This window comes from Myotis lucifugus, unplaced genomic scaffold (genome assembly GCF_000147115.1).
Source record: "Myotis lucifugus unplaced genomic scaffold, Myoluc2.0 scaffold_157, whole genome shotgun sequence".
NCBI lineage: Eukaryota > Metazoa > Chordata > Mammalia > Chiroptera > Vespertilionidae > Myotis > Myotis lucifugus.
The window spans coordinates 1,776,821-1,789,273 of record NW_005871205.1 but is presented as its reverse complement, the minus strand read 5'-3'; the positions used below and the strand labels follow the sequence as shown (position 1 = coordinate 1,789,273).

General features: G+C 54.7%; 1 protein-coding gene across 2 annotated transcripts in view; it reads left to right on the top strand.

Annotated features, from left to right (window-relative positions):
* SEZ6 (seizure related 6 homolog) overlaps positions 1-12,453 on the top strand; it is a 24,742-nt gene that overhangs the window by 2,709 nt on the left and 9,580 nt on the right. For both annotated transcript variants that reach the window (XM_023759551.1, XM_023759550.1), the window contains exon 3: positions 8,814-9,009. In XM_023759551.1, coding sequence (XP_023615319.1) covers positions 8,814-9,009 — 196 coding nt within the window. The remainder of the gene's footprint in view (positions 1-8,813; positions 9,010-12,453) is intronic.

The following is a 12,453-nucleotide window of genomic DNA, read 5'->3' as shown; positions in this document are numbered from 1 at the left end:
CCTACTACTCCCTCCCTTAGGACTCAACCCTGGCATCACTTTCTCTGGGAATTCTCTCCTGATCCCCAAAGCCTGGGGCATCCCCCATTCTATGTCTTATTACTCTGCCTTCTATCCATCTGTTTACAGCTGTCCATCTCCCCAGCTAGGCTGTGCGTGCCTTGGGCAGTGCCTTGGAGTAAGGGGCCCAGAATGGGTTCTCCACAGACTAACGGAATGAATGGACAGTTGAATGCATGATGGAAGGAAGGAGGTGACTGTTGGAGGCAGTCAGGAAGGCAACTGAGGGGCACAGGGAAGGGGACAGAGGAGGAGTCGAGGGAATGGGGCAGCACTACCTGTTCCCCACTTCCAGCCACCTCCCCATCCACTCCAAAGCCCTTAGATACGGGCCTAAAGTCAGCTACACCTGTCCTGGGGGAGCACCCCAGCCCTCCCCTGGGGATGTCGGGCCCAGGTCTGAGACAGGCCCTGTGGAGGAGGGACCGTCTCCCACCGCTGGTGGGCCCCTTCCCTTCTTCCTTTCGGTTTTTTTTTTATATTTTTTTATTGATTTCAGAGAGAAAAGGGGAAAGGGAGAGAGAGATAGAAGCATCAATGATGAGAATCAACTATCGGCTGCCTCCTGCATAGCCCCTACTGGGGATCGAGCCCACAACCCAGGCATGTGCCCTGACTGGAATCGAACTGTGACCTTCTGGTTCATAGGTCGACATGCAACCACTGAGCCACACCGGCTGGGCCCTCCCCTTCTTTCTGTAACTGTTTGCTCCTGCTCCACAAAACACTGTGCCCCTCACTCTGGGCTGACTGGGAGGGCAATTAGGAACAGCCACCATCCCCCAAGCCATTAGCACTCAGTGCCGCTTAATTAAGGTAATTAATGTAAAATCATCACCTAATGAGAGGTGGCACTGGCTGTGGCTCACCAGGTGGAAGGCACCAGTTGCAGGTGTGGGGAAGGGGGTAGGAGGGGCTGATGCCAGGCTGGGTGCCCCCCTGCAGGCCTAGGCTGGCTCTACCAGCCCCCCAAGCCTACCATCCCCACTGAAGCCCACTGGGCCAGGCTGGGCTCAGTCCTGGTTCTCTCCACAAAGGAGCAAGATGTTGGCTCTGCCTGCCCAGCCCTGGCCCAGGCACAAGCCCCACCCTAGATGCCCACCCTCTCATGTCAGCCCTGTGTCTGTTGTTTGCTGCCGCCACGTTTTTTCATCAGAATGCAAAAGCCGTTACCAGGCAACCTTGAGAGGAAGACCTGCCACAGCCCTGGATTGCCGTCAGGAAATGTGGAAGGCAAATGCTGGCCCCACCCTCCGCCTCGCCACCAAGGAGAGAGCCTTGATGGCCGGAGACAGAGTCTGAGGCCAAGGCAGGGAGGGTCGGAGGGGAAGGGACAGAATCATCCCGGCTGAAGCAGGATTTAAAGTTGTTCCTGCCCTGGCCGGTGTGCTCAGGGGTTAGAGCATCGGCCTGTGCACCGAAAGGTCACGATTTCAATTCCCAGTCAAGGGCACATACCTGGGTTGAAGGTTTGATCCTTGGCTCTGGCTGGGGCATGTGTAGGAGGCAACCAATCTATGGGTCTCTCTCACATCGATGTTTCTCTCTCTCCCCTTCCCTCCCTCCCGCTCTCTCGTCCTCTCTCTCAAAAAAAAAATCAATGGAAAAAATATCCTGGGGTGAGGATTTAAAAAGAAATAAAAAGTTGTTCTTTCAGGGCCAGTTCAGGCAATCTCTACTCCTACCCAGGCCTCCTGGCTGCACAGGCCACTTGGGGACCTGGAGAATTACTGACACTGCATATACCAAAACCAAATCGCTAGGTGGAAAAACCAAGGCCAGCAAAAAAATGGAATTGCCCAAGGTCACTCAGTTAATCATTAACTAATGTGTTTTTTTATGAATGAATTTGTTCCACAAAGATAACTTGAGTGATTACTAGGTGCCCGGCTCTGGGCGAGGTGCTGGGAACATAGCTCTTCAGTCAGCGGAGGAGACAGAAGTCATAAACAATGACCACAGAATGCTCAGTGCTGTTGGGAATGGAGTGGGAAGCACAGGGAACTATGGGAATTCCAGGCTGGGGCACACTTTGCCAGTCTGAGGGGACAGAGAAGGCTTTCTGGAGGTGACCATACCTGCTCTGAGACCTGAAGGAGAGAGGCCAGCAGCCAAGCCTGGGTTGGAAAGCAGCGGATATGGTACACTGGCCCTTGAAGGCTGCTGAGCAGTTTTGCACCGGTGACTTCATTGCATAGGAGCAGGCAGTCGGCTTAAGAGCTTCTGGATTACACTCCTGCCAGAGGCTAGGCCTGAGCAGTGCCACCCTGCCCAGCCAGGGCTGGCAGCTGGGCTAGGCCATGCTGGGCATTGGAGGTGGGATGGGTGAGGCAGCCAGAAGGCCTAGAAGACAGCCCATTGCTCCTTCCGGCTTGGGGAAAGTCCTGTGGCTTCTGCCCATTGTGGGTTAGCCCCTGTCTGCCCTGCATGAACGCACAAGGATGGGTAGGGATAAGCAAAAGGGATGGAATCTGGGTAAGGGAGTTGGGAGGAACCAGGGGAAGAAAGGAGCATCCTAAGGACCCACAAATCCCACCCCTGTGCAGGTCAGCCTGACATCACGCTGAGCCCCTGCCATGTGACCGCAACCTTGGCTAAAGTCTGGGGCCCTGGGCAAGACCCTTTCAATGTCCTTCTCATGAGGAATAGCCTCAGGGGTTCCAGAATCCCTGACAGCCCAGCTTTGGACCACAGCCCCTCATAACCTGCTTCATGCCCTGCCCCACACTCCCTTCAGGGCACGGCAGATATCTGTGCTCGCTAAGGCCAGGAGTCTGAGCCGCCCACAGCAAGGAGGCCAGCTCAGAGAAGTCTTGCCCGCTTCAGCGGGGGTTCAGGCACTGGGCTAGGCTCTTTCATGAGAGATCCAGAGAAGCCCTTTCATGATGGCTTTATAGGTCCCATCTCCTCCAAGCAGCCAGTGTCCCCTGGGGGCTCCAGGTCTTTCTGGGCCTGGCACATGCCTCTGACTGTGCTTGGCATTCCAAGAGCCTTCCCACTGCCAGCCTCCATCCTGGCTTGGTTGCTCCCTATACCATCTGGAGCCTGGGCACAGCTGCCCACTGTCCCTGCCCTAGTGCCCCAGGTGGCCCCATTGGAACACACTTCTCTCATGCCAGGCCAGCTGCCAGTTTAACAGCCAAAGCACCTAGTTCCCTGCCATATCAAGAGGTGGGATTTCTGGCAACCTCCTCTTTCTGGCTCCTGGAAGGTCCATTTGAGGGGGGCCAGAGGGGTACAGTCAGCTCTAGCTCCATAGGTTGAGGTCCCTCTCCCCATCCTTAAAGCAGACCCCACCCCATAAGAGTTTATGAAAGAGCATCCGTCCAGACAGTGCACAGAGGCTGCTACGGGCTCCAGAACTGGAACTGAATTTCGAGTCCTACCTAGCTCTGCAGCCCGTCTTGGTGACTGGGCTCAGCCCCTGACCTTCTCTGGACCTCAGTTCCCCTCTCTGTAAAAGGAGATTGAAACAGAAGGCCCCTCCCAGCTAGTCACTCTGAGTCTGGCTCCTTTCCTTGGTTCAGAAAGCTCCCTCCTGGGCCATACTGGGCAGTGGCACCTCAGGCCCTTGACCCTGCTTCCCAGCAGCTGCAGAACCTGGGCCAGGGAGAGGGTGGCTCCCAGGCACAGTGCTTCCCAGGCAGAGCCCTGGCAGGCCTGCGGGTGGGGTGGGTTCGCAGCCAGCTATCATCATGGCGAAGGGCATGGCTTTACCAGAGGAGGGCGCAGGTCTCCTCAAGAAGGGAAAGAGGCCTGTGAATGCAGTGCCCACTGTGTGCTGAGCCCCATACAGGCAGGATCTAACTTAATCCTTACAACCCCAGGAAGTGGCAGGATTATCCTATTTCACAGATGAGACTGGGGTTCAGAGAAGTCATGGGACTTCCCCAACGACCTTTCAACTTATCAGTGATGGAGCTTGGATTGATCCCAGGACTCAAGAGCCCCTGTCCTTCCACTAGCCCAGGAGATTGGCCTGGGGGTGGCAAATCCAAAGAGGAAGTTCAGGTGGGGACAGTCGGGGGGGGGGGGGGCTCCACCTCTGACCCCTTCTCTCAGCCCAGCCCTGCCTGCTCCTGTAGGACACCCACCTGGAATTCTCCCAGTTTGGGGGAGGGGCTGGGATGCTGTGCCTGAAGACAAAGCCCTGAACCAGGAAGCAGGAGCACCGGCCTGGAGTCCTGGTTTTGCCTGGGAATTACTGTGTGACCCAAAGAGGAGCTCTCACCTTCTCTGATTACACGTTTCCCTCCGCTACAGAGTTGAAGTAAACACAGCCTGTCCCGCTTCCCTTGTGGAGATTTTGTGAGATCCGAAAGGATAATGGGTGTGAACGAGCTTTTGACCTCATGGGGGAGATTGTGATTATACTACTATTGGCATGAAAGAGCACGTGAATCTCAGGAGCGTACAGATGTGAGGACGCACTTGTGCCGGGCCATGTGTTTGAGGGAGCTGTGTGCGTGCAAGTGGGCCTATGTCAGAGGACACACGTGTGTGTCGGTGGCCAGGAGAGTGTACTGGAGCAGGGACTGTGGTCGGTTGCAGCGGGTGTGAGGCTCAGGTGCTAGGAATGGGGCTCACACACAAGTCATCCTTGAGCTCATCCGCCTGTGCAGGGTTGTACTAGGGCAATTGTGTGCAAGACTTGTGGCGCTGTCACACCATTAGGGCCTGTTCTGGAGACCCGACTGGCAGCTTCTATGGGGACAGACAGGGCGGTCAGGCTGATGGTCTGGGGGATGATGGCAAAGGGCAACCTGCGTCCTCCCCACCTCCCATCCAGGAAAGAGTCAGTTCCCTCAAAGTGGCTACATTTCCTTCCTTGAACTGACCCTCTGGTCAGTGTTAGACAGTCTGGAGTCCTATGGGAATTGTCCTCACCTCCCTCTGCTTCTCTCTTCCCCCTGCTTGGCCCCCAGCTCCGCTCTTGTCACTGGCTAGAAGTGTGAGAAGACAGTCCTCATGAGCAGAACTGACATTTCAATCTGTCTCCCAAGTTCTTCAGGTGCCGGCAAATTGCATCAAGACTTCATCACCATCCTTGTCCAACACCCAGCCCTGGCTGGCTCCTGTCAGGCCTGGCCCTCACACAAGCGACAAATTACATTCCAGCTACTGCAGCAGGCCTGCAAGTAGGTGTCGGAAACCTGAGGGACCAGACAGTCTCTGGCCAGGAACAAGGCGCCTTGTGGATGTGATCCCCAGGGAACCCGGGCCCTCTCAATTCCATGCACTCATCACAACCGTCACCACCACGCGGGGCTAGGAGCCAGGCCAGCTTAAGGGGGGGCATTGCCTTCCCCAGACCAGAGGGAGCCAGAGGCCTCAGCTCCCAGTTTTCCCAGCTTGACAGGCTTCTGGGGGGAAGGATGGCTGGTGGGAACGTAAATCTCAACATCTTGCAAAAAGCCAAGTCGGGCCAAGTTCCAACTCCCTGCTGTACCTGGCAGGCCTGGGGCCTGCGAATAAAGATGTCTGGGAGTCTATCTGCGGGTGACAGCCCCACGAGGTTGGGAGGAAAGGAGCTGCCTTTTGCCTCCAGCAAAGCAAGACGCAAGACTCTGCTACTCAACACCTGTGTGTGACCTTTTGCAAGTTCCTTAGCCTCTCTGTTTACTTATGGAGATTTTACCACCTCCCTGATACAACTGTGGTGAGGCTGAAATAATATCCATAAATAGTACAAGGCTTGGCATGTTATGGGTGCTCTGGAAATGGTAATTATTGTTGTTGCAATGATGCTGTTGCTGCTAGCAAAGCAGCAGGGTCAAGAGCTGGAAGCTAGAGGTCAAAAGGGTGTTTAAGGGAACTAGAAAAAATGCTAATTCATTTCTACTTCTCTGCCTTCGCTTCCTGAGTAATTTCCCAGTAGAAATGTCCTCCCTTCCTCCTCCTCCTTCCAGTCCCTCCTCCTTCCAGTCCACCATCCCCCCCCACCCCCCCCCCAGGCGCTCTCAGACCCACCTGCTCTGTGCGCTTTCCCTCTCCCTCTGCCGGCAACTCCACCACTTCCCCCGAGGATTCCTGCTGCACGCATTCGGTGCCACTTAAGGCAGAATTATATGCTGCCTGGCATCTCTCGATAATTACAGATTCCACGTGTGTGAGTCTTGTTTGCCCAACTCTAGAATCACAAAATCTCCAAGTTTGAAGGGGCCTCATCCAGCCTCCGCCTGCGGCAGGAATTCCCTGAGGAATGTCACCAGCAGATGGCCAGGCAGCCTCCACCCAAGTGTGCCATGGTGGAGAGCTCCTGGCGGAGGAGGCGTTTCTGCCCAGCACCCTCTCTTGGCATTCTCTTCCGCCCCAAAGACCCAGCAGGTCTTTTCTCCCAGTCAGGGGCGTCCTCAGGGCACGTCTGTTCTCAGTGCCCACAGTTCCGAGGGGCCCAGAGCCTAGTACGGCCGTCTCCTTGGATATGGCTGTGTTCAGCCTCCTGTGGCTTCTCAGTTCACAGGAACCTGGGGAGGACAGTACCACCAGCAACCCACACACTCCCTCTCTCCACACATCTTGACTGAGAATGCCAGTGAGGAAGGAGTGGTGACCCCAAATGCCACCCTGGGGAGAGGACAGGTGGGGAGAGCCCACAGCAACGGAGCTGACTGGCCTGGCTGGGGAGGCAGAGGATGAGGGCCCTGAGATCTGAACGGAAGAGAGGAAAGCATTCCCTGGGCCGGGTCCTGCACAGGCAAATACCCAGAGGGCGGGCGTGAGGCAAAGCCTGCCGCTGCAGTGCAGGTACAGGAGGCTGGCAAAGCCGCTGGGGCCAACTGCGAGCTGGCAAGTTTGGACCTGGTGCTCTGTGCAGTCTGAAGTCACCAACAGGGTTTGGGTGGGAGAGAGACATGGTCTGATCTGAGACAGCTGAGACCTGGCAGATGCGTTTGGGGTGGGAGGTGTGAAGGCCATTCTCTAGGTGAGAAACAATAGGGGAGATCTGAGCCAAGACAGTTACAAAGGGATGAGAGGAGAAAGCAACTGGAATATTTGGAAGGTAAGACTGGGAGGGGCTTGGTGACTCACTGGATGCCACTTAACTAGCCCATGTGGTTAACCCTTGAAGGCCCTGCCTCAGAGCAACATGGTAGGGAGCCTGGAGATCATGGAGATCAGTGTTTCTGAATCACCTGGGGATCTCGTTAAAATGCAGAGTATGATTTAGTAGATCGGAGGTGGGGTCTAAGATTCCGCATTTCTTACAAGCTCCCAGGTAATGCTGATGCTACTGGACCACGTTTGAGTAGCAAAGGCCATTTTAGAAGATGAGGGAACTGAAGCTCAAATGGTCAGCATACTTGTCCAAGATGACATGGTTAGGATGAGGTCCCAGATTTCTGGGCTCCCAATCCAGTGCTCCTTGTAGCAGGCCACACTGCTACTTCCCCTCTGGGTAGAGGCTGTTGCTGGTCAATGTTTGTTTGACTGAATGGAGGCATGGAGCCTAGAAGGATGCTCCAGGGATTAAGGACCTGAGGACTGGGGTGGTGGCGGAGGGACCTGTGACAGCCAGAGCGAAGGATTAGAAAAAGAGGTTACTGAGAATTGAAGAGAGAATAGAATGGTGGCGGCATGGGGAGGCTCATGGTGTAAAGCCAGCAGTCAGCAGGGGCCAAGTTGGGCAGGGCCTTGAGGGCCACAGCAAGAAGTTTGAACCAGATACCATGGGCTTTGTGGGCTCAGCGGAGAGCCACCAGAGGATTTAAACACAGAAGCACCATGATCAGCAACAGGATGAGACTGAACTGGCTGCAGTTCAGAGATATTGATGTGGAGGGTGGAGTGGGTTAAGCCCTGCAGACAGGGAGGCTGGCCAGGAGGCTGCTGCCATGATCTAGGTGAGAATAATAGTGAGGTACCAGGGAAGTGGCAGTGGGGACGAAGGGTAGGGAACAGATTTGGATCCACCTGACGGGACTGAATGACTGATTGGATGTGGGAGATGAGGGAGGAGGCAAGATGCCAGTTTCTGACTTGGGCACGCAGGTGGATGGTGAGGTCACCCCCTGAGATGGGGAGCCAGGGGAACAGCTGCCTGGGGGAAGAGGGTGGCTCAGTATGATGCAGACTGGATGCGGGGTGCCTGTGAGGCACCTAACAGAGGAAGTCTAGGGGAAGCTGAGCACATGGATCTGACGGTTAAGACTTCACAATGCTGCCCTGGCTAGGTAGCTCAGTTGGTTAGAGCGCCATCCTGATATGCCAAGGTTGCAGGTTCAATCCCCTGTCTGGGTACATTCAAGAATCAACCAATGAATGCATAAATGAGTGAAACAGCAAATCTTTCCGCCCCCCCCCCCCACTGCCCTCAAATCAATTTAAAATCAAAATAAGACCTCACAATGCTGGCCAGGCTTTCAGACACCATCTAGTTCAATACACCTACTCCATCCCCACTTTACAGAGGAGAAAACTGAGCCCAGAGAAGTGAAAGGACAGGAAGCAGCGGGTGTAGTTGAAAAGCTTTGAGACAAACATGCTTACAAATCTTAATTCTGCTAATAATCTCTGTGTGCCCTTGGATAATTTACTTACTATCTTTGAACGTCAGGTCCTATCTCACAAGATTACTGGGAAGGTAAAATGACCTCCTCCTGCACTCAAGTGCCGAGCTCAGGGCCTGGGGGTGCCAGTGCCCAAGGGACACTGAGGACTGGCCAGGCCCAGGGCCTGCAGGAACCTAAAGGCTGTAGGACTCAGCAGGACAAAGCCTGACTGCTCTGCTTTGCTGTCTATTCCATCGGCAGGTCCGGAACATCAGCCTGCGGGAAGGGGAGACGGTGACTGTGGAGGGCTTGGGGGGACCTGACCCGCTGCCCCTGGCCAACCAGTCTTTCCTGCTGAGGGGCCAAGTCATCCGAAGCCCCACCCACCAAGCAGCCCTGAGGTTCCAGAGCCTCCCACCATCTGCAGGGCCTGGCACATTCCATTTCCACTACCAAGGTAGGCCCAGGCAGCAGAGGAAGAACCAGCCCAGACTGGCTGCCTTCCTGGGGTCTCTGGTGCTATTATGGCATGGGGGCACGGGGAACAGGGAGAGGCTAGTAACATACAGCACAGGCACCTGGTGAAGCTGTATACAACCGGAGGTGAGTATTGTATACATCTGACACTTCCAGAACCTTCCCTCCTCCACCTGCAGAAAACTGGTCTGGAAGGGAGACTGACACAGGACTGGGTAACCCCCAGGTGTGCCTATTGCCACTCATTCATTCATTCATTTATTAATTCATTCAGTATACTTTTCCTAGGCATCTACTCTTTGCCAAGCCTGCGCTGGACACTGGCAATATCAAGATGAACCAGCCAAGTCCTTGCCCTCTAGGAGTTAAAAATCTCTGGGGAGGCAGATACTTAAAAAGGCAATAACATTATAAGCTTTCCCAAAATGCAAAGGGGTCAAGGTCAGTGACCATGTGGAGGTGCTTAGCTACTAGCCTGGCCTTCCTGAACTGCATAACCCACCCTAGCCCTGGCCCATGCCCCAGTCAGCTCAGAACACCTCAGGAAATAGGGAAGTGGCATTATCTATAGATATAAAAAGCTAGCGACTGGAAAGCTGGAACAACCGGAATGACCAGTCGCTATGACGCCCACTGCAGCCAGCAAACCGGCCAGAGATAGGGGCCAGGGCCAGCCTGCCAACCCCCCGTGGCCCCTCCCCCCACAAGCCCCACCCCCGATGCCCCCTCCCCACTCCGATCAGGGGCAAGGAAGGAGGCTACCACCCACGGCCCCTCCCCCTGGCCAGCCCCGCCCCCAATTGGGCCCCCCCACACCAATAGGGGGCAGGGCCTGCCAGCCAATCGCCCTCAGCCCCTCCCTCTCCCCCCCACCCCCCGCTGGCCCAGTGCACAAATTCATGCACTGGGCCTCTAGTGTAATGATAAAATCACAGACCAGGCAGATCTGTGTTTGAATCTCTTCCCTACTGGCTATTGACCTTGGACAGGTCACTTGACCTCTTTAACTTTCCTTTTCCTCTTCTGCAAGATGAGACTAAAACACTCCACAAAGTCATGTTAAGGATTAAACAAAATGGTGCATGTCCAGTGCTTAGCACATGCTCCATGAAGACACCAGAAACTAGTATTAAAGAGCTAGCAGGATGGGAAAGGGAGAAGGGGCTTGGAACGGTACCCCTTCCCATCAGCATCCCTCCTGGCACCCCCTTCTCCAGGCAAAGTCTTCTTGATCTCTTGCACTGCTGCAGCAGAATAACCCGTTTAGATTAGGGAATGCTAATGGGGAAATAATTGGTGTGAACAGTTACAGGATTGCTTTGAATTGTCATGGACCACTTCCGCGGCCCTGTGGGGGGCCGCAGCCTAGGGAGGAGGGCAGGCACTCCTCTGAAGATGCAGATGCTTGGAACCCACCTGAGGAGCACTCACCCCTTCCGGACCTCACCACCCAAACTGGGGGAACAGTCTGGCGTGGCAGCAGGGGTTTGGAGGTGGGGCGGGCCGGGGGCTTGGCAGAGGCAAGAGGCCAGCTAAGGAAAGGGTGAGCATCTAGGCGGCCCAGTCAGCCTCCCTAATGGCTCATCAATCCTCCTAAACAGCAGGCATAATTTCACGCCATGGTAACCTTCTCTCTTGCTGCAAATTCCTTTGCACAAAAACCCAGACCTCCTCTCTGTTGGGCCAGACAAAGGTGGCTGAAAGGCAGCAAGTTGGAGGCCCTGACACGGGAACAAACGCTATGGAGGGGCTGGGAGAGCTAGCCCAGTGCTGCCTCCTTCTCAGCTCCCAGAAGCCCTCCCTCCTCAGCCCAGTTTTTGTCAATGATCAGCTCTTTCCCTAATGAGTGTAATTCCCCTAATTATAGGCTGTAATTAGCCCTGATCCCAGAGATGGGAACAGGAAGAGCATGTGCTCACACACGTGTCTCCCTGGGCTGGAGAAAAAGGTGCCAGCAGAGGAGGTAAGGGACCCAGTACCAACCCTCCTGCCGGACCTGTCCAAGATAATATTGGAGATCACAAAGATGGGGCCCCGCAAAGGCCTCAACTGCAGAACCAAGTCCCAACTCCCCTCCCACAGCCTCAGGCAGGGTGAGGAGGCAGGGAGCCCTGCCAGGCACCCCCCCCTCCTCCCTCCTGAGCATTCCTGGCACCGGACTTGGCTCCAGAAACAGACACCAGGGAGAAAATAGCTCAACAGATTGCAGTGGTGAAGGCACTCCGGGAACAGTCGTCATGGCAACAGGAGGAAGCTCGTCCTGCAAAGTGGCACTTTACCCACTGTGAAGTCCGGGGGCTTTGTCATCTGCCCCCAGCATCCTGCTCTCACCTCATCCCAGCTCAATTTCCTAATCTGTGGAGCAGGGGGACCTCCCTCCCCCGAGTTGTGACAAGAACTCACAGAGAAGATGTAAGTGATGAGCATGACATTGGCTCATGGCCTAGAACGCCCTGAGTACCACGCCCTCCACTCTGGGTAAAGTGCCCCACACCCTTTTCCCCATCCCACCCTGGCCTAGAGTGTCTTCCCAGATCATTGTGGGTGGCTGCCCTGAACAGCCACTCAGGTCAGCCTTGTCTATTACTCTCAGGTTTCCCTGACTCCTAAGCCCCGGTCTCTACTTCACCTGGGGAAGCAGGTGGGACAGGGGAGACGCAAAGTAAGTGGGCTCGATGGCCAGGAGCTTCAAGGGCCCACTCTACCACTTATTGGCCGTGTGATCAGAGCAAGTCCCTCAGTCTCTCTAAACCTTCATTTCCCTCAGCTGAAAATGAATTAATAACCCTACCTTGCCTGCCTTCCTCCTAAGCATGTTGTAGATATCAAGTAAGAAGAGTATGAAGACATTTTAGAAGCTAGAAGGTGAATTCCAATGTGAGGTGTTTTTATTAATCAAGATTATAAACAACAGCAGGCTGGTGTGTTCAGTATTTGTTCTGGGCCAGGCACTGCCCATCTGTCCTCTCATTTAACCTCTCATGTAACAACATTGTATGTAATCCTCTAAATGGATGGATAAACAAGGAAATGGGCACAGAGAAGTTAGGTAACTTGCCCAAGGTGGCACAGCAAGTGCGGAGCCTATGTTCAAATCCAGGCCAACTGACCCCAGAGCCCACTTCCTAAGCCCTGCCCTGTACTGTCTGCCAGTCACAAGTAACCATTCATTGGCCATTCTCTTAAGAACCCTGTGAGAGCCCAGCCAGCATGGCTCAGTGGTTACGCATCGACCTGTAAACCAAGAGGTCAGGGTTTGATTCCTGGTCAGGGCATATGCCCAGGTTGTGGGCTCGATCCCCAGTGTGGGATGCAGGAGGCAGCCAATCAATGATTCTCCCTCATCATCGATGTTTCTATCTCTCTCTCCCTTCTCTCTTCCTCTCTGAATCATAAAAAACATATTTTTAAAAGAACCCTGTGA